At 36.5% G+C, this 25,101-nt stretch overlaps 1 protein-coding gene across 38 annotated transcripts in view; it reads right to left on the reverse strand.

Moving 5' to 3' along the window:
- NRCAM (neuronal cell adhesion molecule) overlaps positions 1-25,101 on the reverse strand; it is a 146,453-nt gene that overhangs the window by 57,239 nt on the left and 64,113 nt on the right. For 16 of the 38 annotated variants that reach the window (XM_074539881.1, XM_074539879.1, XM_074539878.1 and 13 more), the window contains 8 exons: positions 23,114-23,223; positions 10,154-10,342; positions 7,757-7,774; positions 5,684-5,789; positions 2,667-2,863; positions 1,642-1,764; positions 1,097-1,267; positions 600-656 (listed from right to left, as the gene is read on the reverse strand). In XM_074539881.1, coding sequence (XP_074395982.1) covers positions 600-656; positions 1,097-1,267; positions 1,642-1,764; positions 2,667-2,863; positions 5,684-5,789; positions 7,757-7,774; positions 10,154-10,244 — 763 coding nt within the window. In that variant the 5' untranslated portion in view covers positions 10,245-10,342; positions 23,114-23,223. Of the gene's footprint in view, positions 1-599; positions 657-1,096; positions 1,268-1,641; positions 1,765-2,666; positions 2,864-5,683; positions 5,790-7,756; positions 7,775-10,153; positions 10,343-23,113; positions 23,271-25,101 lie in introns of those variants that run through there. The other 22 variants (XM_074539877.1, XM_074539880.1, XM_074539876.1 and 19 more) reach the window with 8 other exon arrangements.

A 25,101-nucleotide genomic window follows, 5' to 3' on the forward strand; every position in this document is an offset into this window, starting at 1 on the left:
CAGTGGTGCTCCACAGTCAGCCTTGCTAAACACACATACATCTGCTCAGGAGGATTTAATTCAGAACATACAAAAGACCATTCAACATAGATTAATGGAAAGACCAGCTTAAACACCAAACAAACAAAACTTATCCTACCACTATGAATTTATTGGTACATTCAGTAAGTTATTAAATGTGAAGTGGATCTGTTAGGCGCTTAATTGTTGTTATTTATTATGCAGCACATGACATTGAATAGTCCTAGTGATAATGAACATAATCAAACTACTAGGTAAATTGGGAGAAAAATATATTAAAAAAAATCAACACAGTATAGAAGTTGTTTTTAAAATCTGCACCAGTGTGAAAGCAGTCTTTTATTATAAGTGTTTATATTTTCTATGAGTTATATGTTACAAGATTATATAAAAATTAAATATTTGAAAGGATCACACTGTGCAGTCCCTTTGTAAGGCATGTATTATCACCAGCACTAACTGATACCTTTATTAGAAACTGAAAAAGGAGCAAAAGATTAAGTAGCCATGGAGGTGAAGTTAGTTAACTAAATGCTACTGTAAAACAAGGAGTATCAGTGGGGACCAGTGTAACTCACCACCAAAAATATCAGTGTCACTCAAATTAGCAGCTATAGTGTCATTCAATGAATCCACTGAAATAAACAGAATATCATGAAGAAAGCATAAAAAAGGGATAAATAAAAGTTCTGGGAATCAAAAGGTGATGACATGGCCACGGTGAGTTAATCAAGTGATTGATTAATTTGCTTCAATAGTTACAATAATCATAATAACTTCATATTCTTGCACTGGAAAAACATTTGAAAACTGTTATTTTTTACACTGTAAATATCATATCTTAAACATTTTTTCAAAACACAAAGCCTTATAAAGTGAAAAATTATAGCTTTTAAAATAAATTATCTATCAAGAAAACTGGAGATTACTTTTCAAGTTCATACAGTAATGTAATTTCTTATTTAAAATTGAAATGAAAAAATTCCCTAGCATAACACTACTTAACTTTAACATGTAACTTGAGAACTCTGGATAAATACTGTGTAAGTATGTAATTTGGTGATGCAATACCTACTTGAAAAGACTTTTACAGATATGGGTTGTTTCTGCTGTATTGTTTGTGTGTGATTAAATCTTGCGTAGCAGATATAGTCCTCCCGGGTGTCCTCTGGTTGTACATTAGAAAAATAAAGATCTCCATTTAGACCTTGGGAAACTCTTTCACTTTGAGGCAGCCTTTGGAAAGCTGAGGGAAAGAAAGCACACATTTATGTTAAATATAATTGACACACTCTATTATTATGATCTGCAGACTCCACATTCATTCAATTACACTTGTTTGTGCCTTGGTACATGTACAGACATTTCTAAGCTTCATGATGAGATCCCTTGTCTACCCATTCTTCCCCAGTGGGTTAATCTAAAACTTACATCAAGACACCCAGCTGCTTTTGGCTTCATGCTTTTGGGCTATATGTCTGCTTGTTTCCTCTGTTCTACAGAAATAGAAATTCACTGAATTTTAACTTAGAGGGAAACTTCACCATCTGTGGTTTTGGTAAGCAATGATCTACTAGAAAAACTAGTAAAAAGTCAACTGCATAAAAAAAACAAACTCACCATTATCCATCCAAAATATGATAGGTGGTGGCAAGCCAACAGGAGGTCTGCAGTGCAGCACTAGGGAATCACCTTCGCGAACATGATTTGGTTCCAGCTTTTCTTTCGTCCACAAAGGCGATCCTGCAGAAAGGGATTCGGACACACACACAAACTTTGGATTGGCAAAAAGTCAAAAATTTTAAGGGAAAATGCACAAAGTACTCCAGAGAAATGAAAGAACTACATCCATCAGAATGTTAAGTCCTTTCATGTTTGCTAAAGCTTTTATTTTTGTTCTTTTTTGTTTTCTTGGAAGAAAAGTACATCAATGATTTATTGAAAGTATGATGAACTGATTCAAATTATTTTGTCTACTCACTAAAGGTTTTATAGCAATATCTTGCAAATTTTTAACTATACTGAAAAAAAGGTGATGTGCTAAAATAGAAAAAGGGTAGACATTCCTGAAGCAGTATTATACATGCACTCTTTAATTAAGATGTGAGAACAGTACATATTAAGCTGAGAAGCCTGAAAACTAAACTGAGACAAAGCTCATAAAAAGCTGTAGAAACGATCTACCTATATTCAAAAAAATTTATCTTCTTTTTAGTTCAAATCTGTTATGTTTTAAAGCTATTACAAAAACTATGGAGTAGACTTCATAAACAATTAAAATTGTGGTCATCAATTATACCATCAATGTCAACAAATTATCCTTAAAGCCTTACAAATGTACATATTTAATTCTAGCAGTGGTGTCATACAAACAACTCAGTTTTAAGTATTATAAGGTTATCCAGATAAAAAAATTAAATTTTAAAAAGTTTAAAAAATTAAAATTAATTTTTTGTAAAAACCATATTTGACAGAACCTGTAATACAGTATTATACCTCAGTATTAGAAAATGGGCAATAACTTCTAGCATGGTCATTTGGATGACTGAAGTTTAAAGACAGGAAAACAAAAAGGCAAAAAGTTCATAAGCAAATAAGAAAAACAAAGTGCTTCACACTTTATGAACATTAAGAGCTTTACTTACTAGAAGGCCTCACAACGATATTGTTGGAAATGGCTGCTCCTCTTTCATTCCTTGCTGTACACTGGTAAACTCCCTCATACGCTTCTGCTTTCCCACCATTCATAATATTTATGACAAGAGTCCCTGAATTTGGTTTCATTGTTACCTGGGCATCTTTATCTATATCAAAATGAGTTCCATTGCGTGTCCAGGAGAAGCTAAAACAATATTAAAAAAAATAAAATGTTTATTCTTAGCTGCTTTTTGTAGATGTATGAAGAAAAATGAGAAAAAATAATTAACAAAAATACATATTATGTTTTCATTAGCAGATAAGTAAGACTTGTTCCCAAACTAAATTAACTAATAAAGCAATACAGAAATTTTACTCTAAGAAACCTGGCAATATTTTACGATAAAAGATTTGGCTAAACATATTAACAGGAGCTATTTCAAAGTGAATTATTTTTTTAAAAAATACATTAAAAATTTCTGAGGTTAATCATACATGGAAAATAACTGATTTGCTTCCTACTCAAAATCATGCAGAAACATCTGCAAGAACTGATATTGCTAAAGCTGCATTAGCATTTCCATTATAAAACCTATTGTTGAAAGGCTTTATAAACCTGTCTTTAAAAACTTGCTCAGGGCTGAAATGTGTCATCTCAGGCCCCAGCAGGAGGCCATTTCTTTTAATTGGTTTGGCGATTTTGAAGTTATGCAAGTGAATTAAAGACTGTGGTGAGGCTGAGTCCAAGTACTTTTCACTATTCTAATGCAAACATAATTCTCTAATAGAAATTATATAGTCTGAGAGCCTTTATTTGACCCAGTAAATTTATATTGATACTACTCAAAACAAGAGATATTTTGAAAAGTAGTCCTTAAAAATGAAGTCTGACAGAACTCATAAAAAATTGTAAAGAAACAGAGATTCACAGTCTGCAACTTACACCATAAACACCACTTTCTTACTTATGCCCTGTTTATGGTCAGAAGTATAGTCACAGAGAGCTTGACCAACATCTATGATGTGCTGAGCACTCACAGCTCCAAACACTGTGAAGAGCAGTTTTTGTACTCGTTACATTTCAGCTTCAGAATCTTAAGTACAAACACTCTTTGTGTTGGTTAGAATGCTTCCTAAAGTATAAATGTAAAATGGCACTGGAAAAACTCAAATTCTAACTGAATTAAATTGTGCACTGACCCTCTGCAGCAGGACTGGACATGATATTTGCACCTTGTGTTGGGGGAGAGAACTTGACCTGCAGCAATGCAGTGCTTTTGAGAGGACTACCATGCAAAGTGAATTAACAGTGAACCTCTTTCTTACAGCTTTGCAGGTGAAGTTTCAGAATGTGGGGTTTCTGCTACCAATAATATTAAGAATGCAAGAAAGCGTAATGTAGATTCAAATGAGAGGTGGAAAAAGGGTACAAACCCCTGAATTTGAGATGAGTGACAGTCAGAGTCTTCGCTGCTCTAGCTATAGGTAGCAGCACATCCACAAACATTTATGCCAGGTGCTCTCACCCATAAGTTGTTATCTCACTGATATCACACAATTCACACTGTGGGCTGAGAAAGTCCACCTTTGACTTCAGAGCTCTGAAGCAGTTCAAGTTCCAATATGCATTTGCAGGTTACCAAGAGTGATGGACTAAGCAGACTAACTATTGATACAAATTAAATAAATTTCATATCTTAAAAAATAAGCAAGACTAAGCACTAGCCTAGAAAACTCATTAGAAATTTCTTTACTTAAAACCTGTCACTTCCTCTGTAGCACAGAAAAAAAGCCATGTTTGATGGGGAAGATGAGGATGTGCAGCAGAGAGCCTTGGTACATGGCTCAGATATGTCCGTCTCACAGGCAGCACTCTTTTTCTCTCAGGTAATTCCAACCAAAAGTCTTCAAGAGAAACATCTGCAGAAGCAATACTGTTGCCCCAAAGTGGACAATAATCACCTGATCCTTCAGGTAAAGACCTAGACTCTTAAAAATGGTATTGGGCCAGCAAAATTAAAATGCTGTCAAACAAAGCAGCTCTGTAGAATTCCTGTCCTTAATGGAACACTAGAAAGGGTGAGAGCATCCCACATAATCTCCACCTTCTCCATTCTGCTGCCCAGCATGATAATGACCATGATGCCAAGGCAACCAGCAGGAGTAACACAGAAATAAAACTGGTTATTCAGAAGAAATACATCTAACAAGCTCTGTCTGTGTCTGAATGAGCAGTTTTAGACGGACCTTGCTAATAAGGTGTAGCGTAACACTGCTGGAGTAGAGTAAAGGGCATTTTTATGTTCACAGACTCTGCAATCAGCAGCAGTTACTAACAATGCCAGAGTGTATCAGCTACTGAGGTTTCCAGTGCAGGTACTCAGTAAGTAGAAAGGAGTAGCTGTCAAATATTTCAAGATGCTGAAAGATAATCTTAAAATGGACAAAGAACAGGAATCTGAACCATTTGTGCCAAAACCAAAACTTTAAGCTAGTAAATACACAAGGCTGCTGATCAATAAGACTGATACAGACTACATAACTTCTGACAAACTGTATTTCAAGATCAGCCTCATTAAATGGAATTATTTACAAAACATTACATTTGAATGCATAAGTGTTAGCCTGACTTTGTTTAACACCCATTGTTCTTAAAGACTATGCCTGAACCTGGCACATGATCCAGCTCATAGAACAGCATGCCTCCTAGTGTGTTCCATGGGCATTTACCTATCTGTAATAATCAAGCATTATTTTACTATTAGAGTTTTGAGCAGAAAAAAATGCTACAATTGCTTGATGACTCTAGAAACATTTAAATGTCAAGTGTGATAAGAGTCAAAACTGTGGTGCTATCTGGTAGCTGTGTAATTTACAGAGGTACAGATGTGTGCATGTTCCTGCATGTGCAAGCACATTCATACATATAATCTTGATCTTGTTAGTTTACAAAAATTACAGTATGTTCTCGTAGTTCTTCCATACTCTTAGGCCAATAAAAGCAAAAAAAAAAAAAGCTACTAACCTAGGAGGTGGCTTTCCTTTGGCTTCACACTGTATTACAATATTCTCTCGAGGGTCAACAATGTAATCTTTTGGAGATTGCTGAGTTATCGTAGGAGGTTGTGACACTTCATTATGAAATACAACAAAGAGAGAGGATTTCAACAATATTTTCAAAGCACTATCAAGACACTTTTGTAAGCAGAGAAAGAATTGCATTTAGCAACCACATCATTGACAGAAGAATGGGATTAAAGCATCCTTTGTATCAGGAGGCTGAAGCTCTCCACCCTTGTAAATCAGTGTAGCTATGCTAACTTCCAACTGAGCTATCCTGATTTACAGCGGATGAAGATCTTGGCCAAAACGTTTAATGAAAATATCATTTCTATACCTCAGATTTCAACAGATTTTTACAAAACCAAAGGACACAAATTCTAAGTCCAAGAAATCTGAAATCAAGAGCTGCAAGACATACATCTCCACAAAATGGTTTTGTACCACACAGAAAGAAAAATATATATTGCTTTGTGCTTCTAAACATTTTGTATATTTTCAAATTCTCTGCATGTCCACACATTTATTTTGTTTAAGATATTGCATTAATCTATAAAATATGCTTTTAAGAACTACTTTTCAGGAGTAAAAATGTGTTATAAGCAAAAGACACTGTTACAAATGACAAAAATAGTATCTAGTTTTCAAATAAAGTAAACACATAGGAAAAGTAAAGCACCAACACTCCTTAAGAAATCTATTAAGAACATAGTCTCTGGAACTGTCCCAGGACAGCCAATCATCTAACATTTGTCATTTTTCAATTAATATTAAACAAGTAGCACAGAACAAAATTGATTCACCTGACAAAGCAGCTGGTGTCTACCTATGGTAATTTATAACCTATTACTATTATCTATGCCCATTTTTGCATTAAAAAACACTGTTTATGATATCAAGATAGTGAGAAAGGTGTTGTAATCAACGTTATTCATATGCTTATAGTTTAGTGTCACCTAAATAAATTTGTTTAATAACATGCCCATGAACATCCCTGTCTAAGTGCTGTAAATCACCTGTCCAGCAATACCCTTTGCTTGTGCTTTGGAGTGATTTCTAGCCACTGGAACAAAATATTTCCATCATTAGAGTTAGTTTTGCTCTCATGCCTCACACTAGACAGTTAAAATTTTACAACTGGGATTTTTATTTAAGTCTTCCTTAAGGATACCATTACACATAAAGTGCTCCTTTGCACAGACAGAGGTAGCTGTCTGTAAAACCCTAGCTGCAAGAAACAGTGATGAAAAGAAATCAGACCATGGAATCATAAAAAAATACAGGAGCTAAGCAGAACAAAACAGGCCATGGAAAACTGGGTTCTGCTCCTCACTGCATAGGGGAGAATCCTTGAAAAAGGAAGGCAACATTCTTACATGATGCCTTCATGTGTATTTCTTTAGGAGTTTTTGAAGGCAGTTCTTTTCCCTCTCAGAGGCATTTCTCAGGGTCAGTATGCATCAGATGGCAAATTCAGTCTGAAAAAGGATATGACACAAACACTGCCCAGCCTACAGGATCTTCCATCTGATACACATCAAAGACCTGAAATCTCCACTCCTGTGTTATGGACTGCACTTAAAACTGATTAAATTCACCATAAAACTAAAGCTAAGTTAGAATCCATAAAATTTGAGGTCTACCTAAACAGCTATATCCACTGTGGATGTAAAAATATGTCTACATCAGATATGTAACGTAGTACAAAAGTACATAAATTCCAACAATTTTTATCAAATATATTTACTCCTGAAAGTAGTAATAAAACACTGCACATGCTGATATTGAGTGAAGATTTTAATGTTCAAATAGCACACCACCAAAAATCACACAATTAATTTATTCAGAATATCAGAATGTTGTTTTATGTACATTAGTATTTTCTGAACACTGCATGCACAAAACATCTAGATATAGCAAACAAAGTTATCAGCAAGATGTCAGAATCACACATTTTTGGAATGCAAATTCAATTTGCAGCACAATCTGCATTAATTTTCAGCAGCAGGCAGCCTATTTTTAGTGAAGAGTAACTTACATTCTTCAAGAAGTTTTGCTTTTATTCCCACATCAGAATCAGCAGTTGAATGGACAAATGGAGATTAAAGAGAAACATTTGTTAGTGAAGAGAAAATTAGCAGTTTTGAGAGGGAAGATAAGTATCTCTGACAAGTGCATTGGTCACCATTAGAAAGAAAACTTTTAAAACATTCAGCACTGCAACCCATGCAGCGATGCCTGAAATTCCAACCACAATTTCCATTGTGTCAGATATTACTACATTTATCTTAAAGCTCTTGGCATGAGAAACTTTCCTGAAGTGTTGACTTTTTAATGGCAACCATGCTATGTGATTTTGGCCTTGCAAGGCCATAAAACACAAATACTGAGGTGACAGCAGCAAATCAGAATTAATGGAGTGTACTGCACTCATACTGCAGTCAAAATCAATCCACCCATATGATCACATGGAAGAACAAAGAGAATGCTTCGGGCTAAAATTACTCTTGTAAAGACAAAAGCACCTAATCCTACTCAACAGGCTTGCAACCCTTTCTGGTTTGAAAAACACCTAAACAAAAAAATAATCATCTTAGTTAATTGGAATTATTACTTAATTCCAACGTTTTGCATAAACACCTCTCTTTATCAATAGGCCAAATGTCCTTCTGTCCCTACATTTTCAGTCATTCCTGGCCTGCTTTGAGGAAACACTGGCTAGGAACTAGTGAACTTGCTATGAATAGAAATTTCTAACCTGGATGAGACCTAAATATTCAACTAATCAAGTAGGTTCTCACCACCAGGTCTCTATGGTTGATATTCAGGCAGGATCCACAAAAAATCTAAGTCCTTCCCTTGTGGCGCTCTCCCAGAGACCAATTCTCACCATTAGTTATGAAAACGATACCATCATTCCAGATGTAACTTCTGGCTAAAAATTCAAATATGTGACTTTATCAGACCTCACAAAGTTATTAAGAATGAAGTAGAAGGGAATTAAATTCTCAGTACAGAATTAAAATTATACATCCAAAAGGGCTATTAATTTTTGTCTATTGATGCATTTCTGGCAAATTAAACCCAAAATCTTCTTAAGGTAACAATATTAAAGAGGTACAGAATCTATATTAGTTGCTAAACTACAAGATAGATTTAGAAGACTGTTTATAGCCTGCAAAGATGTTTAAGGTGAAAAATTAGGTTTTGAAAGTAACACATTCATCGAATTTTCAAAGCCTTCCTTAACCCACAGCTTTTTCCTCTAAAAGCATTTGCAACACAACAAGTTGGATGTCATTCAGATATATTGATTTTGTTACAGAAATACAGGTCATTGGTTTGATAAGCTTGTAAAATGCATGGGGGGAAAAAAACCACCAAAGCACTTGCAATGTATGTCAATGATTATTAAAGAAAAACATGCATTTCTGGAAGGACAGAAGGTATCAAAACCATGGGGTAAAGAAAAACATGCAGATTAGAATCACAGGCAATTTTACTGATGTATTTATCCATCAATTAAACACCAGCCCTAATGTTCCCTTCTCTGGAAATTAGTTTAACAAATGAATCATCACTGAGAGGTGCAACATGGCTCACTGAATTCTGAAAATGTGATCATGTTCATGTGATCATGTGATCAAGCAATAACCTAAAACATGAGTAATTTACTAAATTAGCTATTAAGAATGTAAAACACAGAAACTACCATTGCTTCCTTCTCAGCATGGAGTGCTATCTTCAAGGTTCCCCACTAACAGAGTCATATATTAGACAAGAACTTCAGATAATGGGATTTCCCCTCCTCCAGGCATTTCCTCATGTGTTAATGCTGGAGTTCCCTGCCCAGGACATTTCTAACATGTTTTTAAGAAAAAATTTTTAACTGTTTTCCGATACTACTCAAGAAATCTAAGAAATCTTATTTGATGCAAAGAAATCTTTTGCATCAAAAAAATAAGATGCTTTGAGTGTCTGAATTTTAGGTATTTTAATTTTTTACTAGCTGTCATACCAGCTCCTGGGAACCTCTTCTCTGAAGGTAAGGGTGATTGTTTAAAGCCACTAGGAACTGTCCTGGGATTTTTAGAAAAATATCAATGTAATCTTAATTTCACAAATAATTAACATTTAGCAGGGCTTTTCTGGCTTTCCTCAGTTTGATCAAACAAAGGCACAACAAAGTGTAATTAGGATTCTGTGACAATCCTGTGTTACCTTGTTCAGTTGAGCAGGTGTAACTAATTTTATATGCACAGGTTTTGAAAATCTTCAGTAAGTCAGTGTAAATATTCATAATTATAATGTTCTGATTGAAGTGACCAAACACACTCTATTTTTAGCTCCATGTTGGAGTTATCTTCAGTTTCCTACAGAAATTATTTAATTATTCTTCCATCATTCTGCACTTCTTTATCAGGTTAATACTTACAGTCAAGAGGTACATCCAGTGCAGAAATAATTTGGCACAGAAAGAGGACCAGGGAAGTTTTGCTTGTAGATATGCTCATCTTTTTCATCATGATTTTAAGCTGTACTGAGTAAATCACACTTGAAGAATGAAGTTCAACTTCGTAAGACTAGATAGCTTGCAGTAGTTATGTAAATATAGACAAGAAACCTGAAAAATAAAAAAAACAAAAGAATGATATGCAGATATAATGGAGAGTTAAACGCACATGCATCTTAATAATATTATTAAATACAAGAAGCCTAAAGACTATATCTAAAGATAAGGGTTACACCATGTATTCTACTGAAATCCAAGAAATTCACAAGTTCTTAGGTCATCTAGATCATAACACTTTCCTAAAGACGCTAATGAAGAAATCCCACAACCTTATTGAACAGAAATACAAATACCTCTCCTAAGCAGGATAAAACATCAGTCAGTCCATCCAGTTAAAAAAGAGTATATGCTAAAGATAACAGTCCTCTGAAGTAGATTTAGAGGATTACAGCTCTGAATGCCCACCTAGTCTCTCCTTCAAGCACCCTGCACCATTCTTGGAAAGAGGCATTTTAGGCACCTACTCCAATGAAAATATGTCAAGCCATGAATTTGCTAAGTAAACTGTGGAATCTTTCTGCAGCTTTGATTTAGGTATCCCAACTTCTCCCCACTTTGGAACTCTTTCTAATAAGACAGCTGTAGACTGAATACACACAACTTCGTGAAGGTGCGAAGGTGCTATCCTGAGTACTGTACCTAGGTTCCTATTTCTGGATATCTGACTCCTCTCAAAATAGGTAACATCAAAATGCTTTGTCATTTCTAGCCTGAAACCAAAATGTAATTAACTGTCAGCATATTCTCAAACACTCTTCTCCTCCTTTCATATGTGACAAACTGCGGGAAATGAAACTTAAGTTCTTGGAAATGTGTTAGATTTCCCCCCTCAGCCAAGCATGAGAGATCACATTAGCCATGCAGAATGATTCTGGTTCCCTTCTTATTTTCTGCATCCAGGACCAAGCTCTAGCTGAGAAAAATGTTGGAGGAGTGAAAACTGCCTGCAAGCCCCATCAGCATCACCAGTGACCTACAAAGAGCTGCACAGCCCTAGAAATCCAAACGGTGCTTGCACAATGCATTCCCAGTAAATGAACATCCACTGAGAAAGCACTGCCCAGATGGATCAGGAAGTTCACAGTGATCAGCATTAATTCACCTTGAAGAGCACACTTGCTCAGCTCTGGCTACAGGTAAGAAACACAAAGCTATCCAGTCCACAAGGAGTTAAAGCTGCAAAGAAGCACCTGCTTTACAAATGTTAAATTAAGATTTGTTTGTGCTTCCTGAAGTTACTTAAGCCAGTCTATGGTAAGAATTTCCCTCAATTTTCACATTACAGAAGAAATTATGCCTCTTAATTGCTGCTGTAAATTATCTTTCTCTTTGTACAGTCCTCTGAGCGAGACTGGAATTAGAAACTAGAACTGAGGTGTGGAGCTCTACTTCTCATCCTAACCTAGGACATCAAATTCCCTGATTCTTACTGTCACTATCTGCAAAACAGATTTTTCTTTCAAAATAAGAATATTCTAGTAGGTTAAAGTTGTAGACATGTACTACTTGGAGTTGTTGGGCAAGTTGCTAATTGACATTCCAAACTATCTCTAGGACTTCATACTGTAATGTAAAGATTAATTATTTATCATGGCAGATTAGAAAAATTACAAAACACATCAGAAGAGATGACACCATAGTTCTGGCCTTTGCATAATTATTTATATAAACTGAAATGGCACAAACAGTCAAGAAGGTGGCATACCAACCTAAAAATACTCAGAAAGGAGCTCAGGCATGTAGCAGGAAGGCATGAAAGATAATCAGACTTTTCTAGAAAAACAAACTGAACTCTGCTACGTTTTAAATAAGCACCCTAAATTGCTGGGGATTGAGCTGGGAAAGGTGAGAAGTGCTTTCCTCATCCCATTTTGGCACATACAGTTTACTACACTCCTGCTGCAGAGAGCAAGGGGAAGGAGTAGAGCTTCTGTCAAGAGTGCCTGAGAACACTCCAGCATGTTTCCTGCAATGAAGTGCTCTCCAGAAAAGCTGATTTTATTCCAGCAACCACAGCTGTCTGCTCTTCTCAGTTAAACTAGGTTCTCACCCTCTGTTCTCCCGATTAATATACCATCTCCTCATTACAGTATCACTGCAATTATCAAGGTGCCCGCTCTGTGCCATGACCTGGGATTTACAGGATACACTTTGAAGTACTGCACAAGTGAACCTTGACTTCTATTGCTTCTCCTCTATGCAAGGTTTCAGTTCTCCTTCTGAAACCCTGAAACCCTGATTATCCACTTTATTGTCTTGTTCTTTCGACATGTAAAATGAGTATTGCAGCAATTTGAGAGTATTGTAAAATCAAATTGCATTTGCTTTGAACAAGTACAAATGAATACACAAGCACTGGTGAATCAGGCAGGGGCAATTAAAATGATTAGGAAAGTAATACTCTTGAGAAATTGTCTCATATTGTCTACCTCTGCTACTGCAGAGTTCCAGTTGGACACGAATTGAATCTACTGCTGGGATGTTTGGGTATAATATGGGAACTCGACCTCAGAGAGCCCAAGGGGTTTGCGACAGAATATTACTGAAAATGATTTTAGATTTGTCAGCACAACTGGGTGCTCCTGCTGAATGTAGTCAAGATTAAATCTGGCATAATTAAGTATGAATACAACAGCTGCTATGTAGAACTAAACATTGCTTTGACATAACATTATCTGCTACAAAATAAGGACAGGCCTCTAAGCGCAGATCAATGTAAAGGCTTCAATTGCAAAACTTGAAATATTTATACAGCAGATTGCCTTTTCCTCCAGATAATTTATTTACAATCTCTTGTAACTGAGACATTTTTTCCTACTCTTTTCATAGGAAAACACATATATTGTGACAGTTTGGTCAGGAGTTTGCTCACCAATTTGTACAAAATATGATTTTCTACACTTGCATACCTCCTATGTACCTCACAAAATGTCATTTGTTATGTCTAATGTGCTTCTTGATGAGATGCTGATTGTGACTAACAACATGGACTAAGGGTTGAAGCTATGGGATAGCAAACAGGAGTCCAGTTAAATAAAAATGCATAAGCAAAGTGCAATAGTATTTCATCATAAAGTATAATTTCAGAAGGCAAGCGTTTTATGTAGGTATTACAAAAGAACCAGAATCAAGTGAGAGACATTGACCTTTTTTTCACTTGGGAAAAAAAACCAAACAAATAATTACTTTTTAAAAATGACCCACAGAAAGACACAATTAGAAGAATGAAGGCACCTGAGGGGAGCCTGAGGTAGACTATATGGCAGAAGATCAAGACACAGTTGGTTCCCAGTGGTCTCTTCACTGGGACCATTTGGCTATAAACAGCAAAACTCTGAAAAACAATATGTATATGGAAGGGATAATTTGGAAGACAGAATTCATAATTCCTTTTGTAAATCAAAAGGGACAAGGATCTCCTCAATTTTAAGAGCTCAAGAGCAAATGAATCACAGAATTGTTAAGGCTGGAAAAGACCTTTAAGATCACCAAGCCTATCAGGCCAAGTCTGACACTTCACTATGTTTCTAAGTGCCACAGCTACATGTGTTTAATTACCTCCAGGGATGAGAGCTCAACCACTTCTCTGAGAGGCCTGTTCCAGTGCTTCATAATTGTTTCAGTAAAGGAATTTTTCTTAATATTTAATCTAAACCTTCTCTGGAGCAATTTGAGACTGTTCCCTCTTGTCCTTTTGCTTGCTACTTGGGAGAAGATGCTGGTACATCATGGGTTACATCCTTCCCCTCTGCTGAAGGAGTATCCATCCTGCCTGCTCACTCTGACACTCCCTGAATTGTGTCCAGGCACCGCAGAATGACAATTGGGTCAGGCCAGTATTTGCCAAAGAAAGTGTTAACAGCTGAACAGTATCCACAACTGTAGAGCAAACACCCACACACCCAAAAACACAGGGGGTATTTTACCATGCAATACCACTACTGAGTAATGCTGATTTCTGATGGGAATATTAATACAGACAATAATAATACAATTAATCAATTGACACACCTCAAAGGTGAGTCAATTGAGGCTCCAAATGCCAGAGAGGACCCATTTTTCCTCTGGCTGTCTTCAACAGAAGGATACAACATGTTTCATTTCCTTGTAAATGCTGCTGCAATATTTCTTTTTTAGGATGTAAGAGTGTAAGGAAGTGTGTTTACTGAAATTTAACCTAGTCCAAAGTAGATGGTATTTTCCTAATGTAATATTGTTTCACAGAGATTTGATGCATCACTGATTATGCATTTCTACTCAATTATGTTATTTTTAAGACAAAAAAGTCTTTAGAAATGTGAATGGAAACTAAGGTCAGTGTAAGAAATGTGAAAGGGTTGTTAAATTGCAAGACAGAACAATTGGAATATTTCATAGACATTAGGGAAAAAAGCATTATCTTCTATCTAAACATGATTAAATTAATGCAGTACAAGTTAGACAGTGGAGATTAGAGAAAAATTATTACTTAGCAAAAATCTTCCTCTGCTTCATTTGTCTAATGTCTCTATTTTTTTCTCACAGTGAAAGACAGACATAATTAGAATATAGGAAAAATAAATAGTTTTCAAGGAAATTTGTTTCATAGCAGTCTTACATCCACAGAAACATTAGAAGCAATTTTAAATGGCATAAATGTATTTAATGATTTATACATTGAAAAGAAATGTTGAAGATTATAATCAAAAAGCACAAAATGCTTGCTTTTGAGGAAAACAGCAATACCCTTATCACTTAATGGAAGGTCTTTACAGGACTTATGTGGTTTACACAAGTATGCTAACTATGCAAGTATTAATAAGATTATTTAAAATACTTCTGAACAAATGGTTTCAAATTTCACCCTTCTTTTTCAGGTTATCTAGTATTTGCCACATAAAAACACTAATTAGGAACAAATATTTAATTTAAATCTTTCAAATAGAAATAGATAACAATGCACTTAGTGTTACACTACATAAGTGGCACAGACACAGCACTACTAGAACCAATAATGCTATATAACAAGAATAATTCTAACTGTTTTTATGGAGGTAGTATGACATAATAGACTAAACACCCAGGTACATGCTGACAGACCGAAGTAGTAGCCAAAATTCTGCTCTTGAATAACCTTGTAGTCAATTCAGTCCCAACTGAATTGACTAGCACAGGATACATAGCTTTAGAGCGTCTGAATATAGGTGTCAATAAAAAGAAATAATTTTTAAAACGTTCTAAAAGCACACCACATTAGAACTATTTCTCATCCTTTAGAACCCTGGAAAACACTACACTGCTTTCCTCCAAGTTTTTAATTTGTCACAATCTACTACAAATCTATCCTTTAAAGTCATCAGGAAATACTAAATCATTTTCTGTGATCTCCTGTTTATGAAGCTTAAGCTCATTGCTTTGGATTTGGCTACACTGTAAATTTTATAGGGATATCCATTCAAAGAGAACTGGATGAAAAATGAACTATGGAGACAGAAATCCTGAATTCAACAAGATCTCCTCAGGACTAATTCAGATGCTTCAGGTACTTATTAGGGTTAAATGTTTGAAAATGGCACTTAGCCATTTTCAAGCTATTTAACAAAGGCAGATGGTCTTGTGTGCCATACTCTAAATGCTCCCAGCAGTTCTATATACAGCAAAAAAAATCATCAGCCTGGTTACACTCCTGAACTGCCACTACACTCAGCATTACTGTTTTGGCTCTGAGAATGTACTTAAGCATTCATAGTGATCTCCTTCCTTTCCACAATCCAGACATAATTTACAGTCTCTCTACTGTCACTCTATTTTCAACTATGGGAAACCCATTTAGTCATGAAACTTCTTTACTGACAATCCTACATAAAGACCTGCCAACTGGTTTGTTATTCGTCAAAGTCGGGCCTGTTTCGTTACATAGTTCAATTCAAGTTTTTATTAATTGGTTTCACAATTAATTCAATTAATTCAAATGCTTTTCACAGTCATCTTACCATCATCTTACCAAACTTGTAATTTTACCAGATATTAAAAGATTAAAATCAAGTTTTTGTAAATAATTTGTTGTACAAGCTCTACTTTCCATAAAACTCTGAGCAGAATCAATTTTACTCAAGGCTTTTAATTCCCTATCAGCTGAGTCCCCAATCAGCTTTTTCCATATGTTCACTGTGATTTATATCAGGCTATACTTACCCTGCTCAATCTGCTTGTCTATTCTGAATCTGGGCAGAACACCAGCTATCTCCCAGTCTTAAGGAACATATTAAAAACAAAAACCTGTGAACCAGACATCTTCCCCACTGGCTCCTCTGGAGCTTACAGGTCACCTAGGCTTGCTAAATGACATAAAATTATGTATCTTCAACACATATTATTCAATATCTACTAATGGTTACTATGACTAAAGACGCTTTCCATCCTAATATGATGCATCATAATTTTGCTTCCAATTAATCATGTTACTTATAATAATATAACAACATCAGAAAACAGTGTTTCTAAGACATGGTCCTATTAAAAAACCCCAAATATTTGCCTGCTTGTCTCCACCATGGAAATGACCAACACCCCTGCCATGAGAACATGCCTAAAATTTCATAGCTGCTAACTGGATCTCTTTGGTAGATTACTATGAACACTGGGATGCAGATAAAAAAGCAGAGATAGGGGTCCTTAAAAATTCCACTCTTATTTCAACTGTCTGCTCAAGAAACACAATCTATGAGCACAGAAAATGCAGGGGGAAAAAGCCCAAACAATTAAGCACAGAGGTCAAATATCTAATTAAGGGCAGCAGGTAAGCCTGTAAATTCAGTCATGTGTCACAGACTTGAAATCTTAAAGTAGCCACTTAGGGTTGACTTTTAAAACACTGGAGCAAGGCCAATCTGTGCTTTTACAGTTGTCTTACATATTCCCTTAAGGGCTATATTGGATATGGCCCTTTTGAGGATTTAAACAGAGCAGCACTTACTTTTTAGATCCTGCTCAGCTTAAATTATAAACTGCTTTGGCTGGGGTGACTATAGACATGACCAAGCAAAGCTGTGGATAACCCTCAAATAGGTAGGAAAGCCTAGTAAGCCTGACAAGTTTAGATGCCCCCAGAATCAAATCAGAATCTGAACAGCACTTTTGTATTGCAAATTTAAACAGATGTGTGGGTCTTGCTTGGGTCCTTTCTGGTGTTTTAAATACTTGACTGGATTCAGATTCTCTTACCTTTTTAATCCCCTCATGTAAAAACGATGGAATAGAGCATAAAACTAATGGTATAGTGACACCTATTTCAACAGTCCTTTAGAGTCATTACAGCCTGAACAAATACACATCATTTTTTATACATGTATACATACTTTACTGTCTTTCCAAGACTTGGTTGAGATGTTGGAGTTGAGTGTACTTTGCAAATCTGCTGCTGCTGATGATGATCTACTCATGCTGAAGACCATAAGTTTACAAAGGAGGGAGTGAAAATGTAACTTGCATAAATTTAGGGAGCTAGTTTGGCTTGAAGTAAATCACTAAATATGGAGATCAAGGAGAGGAAAGAATTCTGCTTAATCATTAAAATTCCCAGTAAGTTAGAAAGAATTCAGAGTAAGTGAGAGAAAATAAACTAAGAAAACACATTTTTACAGCTTGTGGATGGTAAAAACAGGTACCTAGATCATGCTATCATTAGGATAGTTCTTCATACTTTGACACTTTTAGAGCATGCAAATGATCTCGTTGCTTTTTAAGTACAAATAATTCAGCAGAAACTTCAACAAGGAAAACATTTTCAAGAAGCCCATCTCTTTCCCTCTGAAAGGTTTTGCAATAGAATAAAACAGTGCTTATAAGAAAAAATATCAATGTATCATCAGCCTACTTTCACAGCCATACCATAGTGAAGTGGTAAGTGGAGCCATACTCTGAGTGAGGACTCCCAGTTCAGTTCCTTGCTAATATGCAAAGAGGATGCTCAGCTGAAATACTAATTTCTTTACCTGGGAGATGTGATAAAATGGACTTTTTTTTCTATTTTCCTAATTTTTTTTTCTACCTATCAAAATTCAGTGCAGGGGTTTCAGACAGCTACCTAATGAGAAGGTAATACACTCTGTATCACACTGGTTAATTATCTTCTTTGCATCCCTACAGCTAACCCCAAAAGCACTGACTGTCCAGAAGTATTCCTGCAATCCTGGAGATACTTTTGAGAAAACCATACTGTGCAAAAGAGCAGGATCTGATTGACAGACAGAGCAACTCCTCCCTTGGGGAAGTAGAGCAGAAACCACTAATACTGACATGAAATGCTGGAATAGTTATGCTAAAGAGGAGGTCACTCAGAATAGGGACATTGCCAGAAATGGAGGACTAAGGCATTCTGTCAGATATAAAACCTTAACAAGTACATGAACAAAGGAGGGTAAACAGTGCAGAGGGAATAAACTGAACCAACTCCAGCTAGCTGCCCTGGGTACATTTTTTGGTGATGGGTGTAAGGAACTAGCCACCTATGTGCAACACTTATTTAACAGGTAAAAGTTAGTCTGTTTGCTCATTTAATTTTAAATAATTCTGTTAAAGTAGTTACAATTACACCTCTTATCTGCCCACCATTAAAAACTGAAATGAACAGAGAACTGTGATACAAGCATTTCAACACCACAGAAATTTTCTTAGCTTTCTGTCTAAAAGTGAGATTTGATAATCTTCACAATTATTATACCTGTGCAAATCAAGTCTGTTCCTGCTTTATACAGCACTAATTCAAGCTGCCACTGCTCCCAACAGAATGATGTGAGACTTAAGTAAATGAACCAAGTTATAATTTGTTTGTTGTGGTACACTTCATAACCAGGTCGCTACACTCAGGAATGCTGCTGAGCACCATATATGAAGGGGTGAATAGTGTCCTAGTAATGGCTAGAAAGAATTTGCCTATTTCAAGACTTTCTGAAAGTCATTTCTGAAGTGATTTTTACCACATGTTTAAATGAGCAACTCTAATTTCTCCTCACTCTCAAATAATTCATAACAACTCAGAAATTTCTGATTAACTTCATCACCATTAGAAAACCTGCCTGCTGCAGCTGGACACCTCAATTCTATAGATAAAACAAAGCAGGGAAGATGGGAATTCAGGGGTTTTTTTCTCTGCTACCTTTGTTTTTCTTTTTTTTTTCTTGAACCACCACCAAGCCCCAGTGAGGCCACATCTGGAGTGCTGTCCCAGTCCTGGGCTCCTGAGGACAAGAGAGACATGGGATCTCTGGAGCAGGTGCCACAGAGGGAGACAAAGATGGTTAAGGGCTAGAGCATCTCTCTTATGTGTCAAGGCTGAGGGAGCTGGGCCTGTTCAACCTCGAGAAGGGACAACTGAGAGCATTAATGTTCATGGAGCATTGGAAGTTCATGGAGCAGATCATCTTAAGTGCCATCATGTGTAACATACAGGACAACCAGGGGTTCAGGGACTTAGGAAAAGCAGGTTCTGCTTGAGCAACCTGAGCTCCTTGTACAGCAAGGTGACTCACTTAGTGCATGACAGAAAGGCTGTGAATGTTGTCTACTAGACTTCAGTAAAGCCTTGGATTACTGTTTCCCACAGCATCATCCTGGAGAAACTGGCTTCCCACGGCTTGGATGGGCATACTCTTTGCTGAGTAAAAGCCTGGCTGGATGGCTGGGCTCAGAGTGGTGGGGAATGGCAGTGAGTTGGCAGTGCTGCTCCCCAGGGCTCTACTGGGGCTCATCCTGTTCAGCACCTTTATCAATGACCTGGATAAGGGGATCAAGTGCACCCTCAGTGAGTTTGCAGGCAACACCAAGCTGGGTGGGAGCGTTGATCTGCTGCAAGGAAGGAAGGAAGGCCCTGCAGAGGGATCCGGACAGGGTGGATTGATGGGCTGAGGCCAATTGTATGAGGTTCAACAAGGCCAAGTGCCAGGCCTGCCCCTGGGTCACAACAACCCCAGGCGGCACTACAGGCTGGGGGAAGAGTGGCTGCAAAGGGGCCCAGTGGAAAAGGAACTGGGAGTTTTGGCCAGCAGCCATTTGAACATGATCCAGTGTGTGCCCAGGTGGCCAAGAAGGCCAATGGCACACAGCCTGTATCAGCAATTGTGCAGCAGCAGCACCAGGGCAGCTATTGTTCCACTGTACTCAGCACTGGTGAAGCTGTACCTTGAATCCTGTGCTCAGTTTTGGGCCACTAACTGCAAGCAAGACATTGAGGGGCTGGAGCATATCCAGAGAAGGGCAATGAGGCTGATGAAGGGTCTGAGCAAAGATCTGATGAGGAGCTGAGGGAGCTGGGGCTCAGCTGGGGTTCAGCCTGGAGAAAAGCAGGGTGAAGTGGAACCTTATGAAAGGAGGTTGTAACAAGGTGGAGGTTGGCCTCCTCGCCCAAGGAACATGAGATAGGACATGAGGAAATTGCCTCAAGTTGTGCCAGGGGAGGTTTAGATTGGATATCAGAAAAAATTTCTTCACTGCAAGGGCAGTCAAGCACTGGAAGAGATTGCCCAGGGAAGTGGTTTAGTCACCATGCCTGGAGGTATTTAAAAGATGTGTACACGTGGCACTTTGGGACATAGCTTAGTGGTGGACTTGACAGTGCTGCATTAATGGCTGGATGTGATGATCTTAGAGGTCTTTTCCAACCTAACCCATTCCATGATACTATTATTCTGTAAAAATGAACATTTTCAGTTCACAGCAGGGTAAGTACCTCTGATCAAAACTTTGGAAGAACAGATGACATTTTGGAAGAACCAGCATTGCACCTGTTGTTACTTCCCCCCACAGTCTACTGCTATCCAGAAAGCTTTGCATTTATTACTATATTTTTCTTCTTGTTTAGAAGAAATTATGTGATTTTAGTAGGTTTTACTGACACTATTAAACCACATCTGTTCAAATGGATAGACCCATGTTGTTATATTATTTTAGTGGGAAGACTTCAAATAACAGGTATAGTATTTTTAGTATATATCCTTCCTTTTGCCAGTGTTATTCAATTAAATCTGTGACTGGCTTCATTTGGTGTAATTAAATCTTGGTTTGATTAAGATGTGTTCTATCTTTGCTGCAGCTGATTCTGCTAACTTTCTGTTCTCCAGCCATTTTCTTGTATCTTCATTATCAAAGGCCAAGAAAAGAGAATTTATTCAAAAACATAAATGAAAGTCTATTTTTATGCATTTCACATTTATGTAAGTGTGAACAATTTCTCTGCTAATGTGATGTTAAAGGATTAGTATGGCTTTTAAATAAACGTATTTTTTAGTTTAATGCATCAAAAATAAAACCCAGCGGCTTAATTCTCACAATAAATCATACCTCTCTAATAGTGTTTCAAGACATCATTAAAAACCTGAAACCTAAATGGGATGTGCTAACCTACATTTCCATGCTGTTGCTCTTTCATTTGAAATACATTTTATACATGAGGAATATTTTTGATTTCTCATTTAAAAGAATCGGAGAAGGCATTTAACACCACTGAAATAACGTAATTTCAGGTGCAATTTAAGCAAGCAGAATAGAACAAAGCAAGTAACTGGAGCCTGAGTATGCCTTTTTATAAAATCATTAATTTAAACCTTAAGGGTAAAAAAAACTCATTTATTCATCAAGAAGTTAATCCAGTTTGTTCCCTAACTAGGAACATTTTTTTTCTTTTTTTTTGTATGTCTATGCTATTCATTAATGAAACAAAAAAATTCACCCAGGACTTCAGATCTATTACATAAGTAAATATTACATTTTGATGTAAAAATTTACATTGTTCACAGAATCATTTGAATTTCACATTCATTTTACCACTGAAGAGATAAAGGGAATTTCTTTCATACTGCCATGCTCACTATTATTTTCTTTGACCGTTTTAAAACTAATTTATTCTTTACATCAAAATCTCAAACGGAAACAGCACACATTGCAAGAATAGTATTTTTTCTGTGTAAATTGAGCCCATCACAGTTCTGCGTAGTCACATCAATGGATAAAAAAAGCTTTTTTCCATTAGAAGTACTCTCTCTCATATGAATCCTATTTTAAGCATATATGATATCCTCCCACAAAATACTAAATATTGAATTACAGAAAGATTCTTCAAGGTGAAGGAAAAAGAACATTGTAAGAGGAAAACACCATACAAAGTCAGAAAAAAAAAAAAACAACTTTAAATTCTGTATTTAGTACTGCAAAAGCACTTCACTACACACCTTGTAAACCAGACTGTAAATTAGTACTAGTAGACCGATAAGTACATTATTTTATCCACAACAGAGAGTGAGTACATTAAATGGTTCAAAAATAAAAAGAGCTTATTTACATATATACATATATAATACTTGTATTACACAATGAGGCTTCCAAAGTAATACCTGCTTGTTATGACAGTATGTCTAGGCAGAGAAACAAGGTAGCACTGAAATGAATTGAATTCCTATTTCATGAAAAGCAACTGGTTTATAACCATGTATACATCTTCTTTCCAAACTACCATTTTCTCCTAAGCCAGGTTATTTGCTCAATTTCTACACATGCACAAAAAATGAAAATCTAATTTCTATCCAATTACCCAGGTACACTAAGAGCAATTTCTCACAGCACCAGTATTAAAAATTATTTCATTCAATTTTGCCAGTTCTAACCTTTTTTGTAGTTGTAACATCTAATGCACCTTTTTCATGCAAATGAAGTATCAAATATGAGCATTTCAGAAAGAAAAACTCAAGAAACTATAACAGTGCGGGCATCTTAAAAGTGAAAATAAATCACTCCTCATTAACTTTGATTACTTCAAACACTTTGCTATGCTTTATAGTTTTAATAAATTACCTTATTCTTTGAGGCAATTTTCAGTCAATCCAGTCATAGTTAGAATACCAGTGCATCAAGACAGCTTGTCAGTTCGACCCTTCTCCTTCACACATCTTGAAATATTGATCCTTTAAAGAAAGTACAAAGGACTGTTCATTCAACTCTCAAGCAACACCTGCAGGTAATACAGCCATATTAACATAACATTATTTTGGATTTCAGCACATAAAGAATGAAAAATTGCTATAAATCAACATTAAAGACCAAAATTATTTTCTCAGACATGCTAATTTGAATTGAGAGAGAAGCTGTTGTCCCAGGATTTTTAATTTTACATTAAATTGCCTTACTGCTTATACACCAGAGAAACTGTATTTAACTAAAACCAGAAAGTACTCTTTAATCTTTAATATATAATTAAATCTTGGTGGTTTTTCAATTTATCCAGAGATATAGTACCTCTAAAAACTGTGCTTTGTTGTACTCATTTTAATCAAATGTTATTTTAATTGGGTCTGTAAGGACATGTAGAAACTACTGCACCATAGGGAAGAAAGTAATTTTTTGATCTTCTATTCTTACATCTCTGAAACCAGCCTGGTTTGCAGTCTCACCTTTGACTTCCCTTCAGGCATTATTCCCTAGGGTTCCACAGCTTCAATTCCCAATTCAGATTTGTTCAAGAGAATAATGTGTCTCAAAGCAGTACTTCTGGAAATCAAAACATATGGAAATGGGGATGTCTTACCAAATTTTCCATATGATCTATGGGAAGAAGCTGAAACCTAAGGTAGGGCTCCTGGGAAATGCTTCACAGACCATGTGGACATAGCACAAACAAAAAGGCAGCTCTACCCACCAGGTAGCTTCCTGATGTTTATGAAGGTGCCACCATATGAGCATACTACAGAACTGGAGGCCCTCCTTCCAAAAAGGAGCAAGAAATCAAGACAAGACCTTCCTTAGACAAGCAGTTGTGAATGGACTGCATCCCTCCTTCCCTAACCCTGATTTCTCCTAAGCACCCTTCCTTCTAGAAATAGAAAGGGGCAGCCTTTTTTCATTCACAAAACCTGTAAGCGGGGCAGCATCATCAGACTGATAGGAAAGCTATTCTCCACATTGCTGAGTGCAGCCATCTGTGACCAGACAGGGTGATGGGAAATAAAGCCCATCATGGGAAAAAACCTCAACCAGATCTTGAATAAGAACAGTCTACTTCATACTGAAGAAGAGGGTTTCAGATGTGCCCTTTCTTATAGTCAGAATAATAAAAAAATAAATCAATGATACACTCACACAGAAATCAGTTACAATAGCTAAGACTGGCTGGCAAATCCAGGCTGCAAAATTAGGGCCACCCCTCTCCTAGTCCTCCTTTCCTTACAGGAACTTGACTCAAGCTGTTTCACTGTAATCATTTGAGAAGTAGTTCACCAGTTTCTAGCCTAAACAACACATTAAATTCATAACTATACTCTACAATTCAGTTAGGTTCAAATTTTCCAGGCAACATTTAACTTGAAATTAAAAGCTTCACTTCCTGTCAGAGTCAAATTTAAGGCAGCAAATCAACTTTCATCTCTCAATGCATGAAAACAGTCTTTCTCATTCAAGACATATTAAAAAGTTCTAAGGATGGGGATGAGGGGAATGCGTTGAGGTTTTCTACATTTGTGGGTTTGGTTGGGGTTTTCTTTCTTTTGTTGGGGTCTTGCACTAAGTTTTATGCAGAAATGAATCAAATTTTGAAAGGGGTTATATCATGTTGGCTGCCTGTGCAGCAGTCACTAGACAGCAATGAGCAAAGAAACCATTGCAAGATTCCTCTTCCTGGAGGAAAAAAGCAGAAAACAGGCATCAACATATTTAGGGATTTTCAGCATATGAATACTTTTCCTATAAACCTGAATAGCAGAAAAAGGAAAAAAATCTGTGCCTTCTTTAAGAGTCATATCTTGAAGAGCTTTGGTTTTCTCACATTTGAAATGCAAATGGAACCGAAA

The sequence above is a fragment of the Zonotrichia albicollis genome, chromosome 4 (genome assembly GCF_047830755.1).
Source record: "Zonotrichia albicollis isolate bZonAlb1 chromosome 4, bZonAlb1.hap1, whole genome shotgun sequence".
Taxonomy (NCBI): Eukaryota; Metazoa; Chordata; class Aves; order Passeriformes; family Passerellidae; genus Zonotrichia; species Zonotrichia albicollis.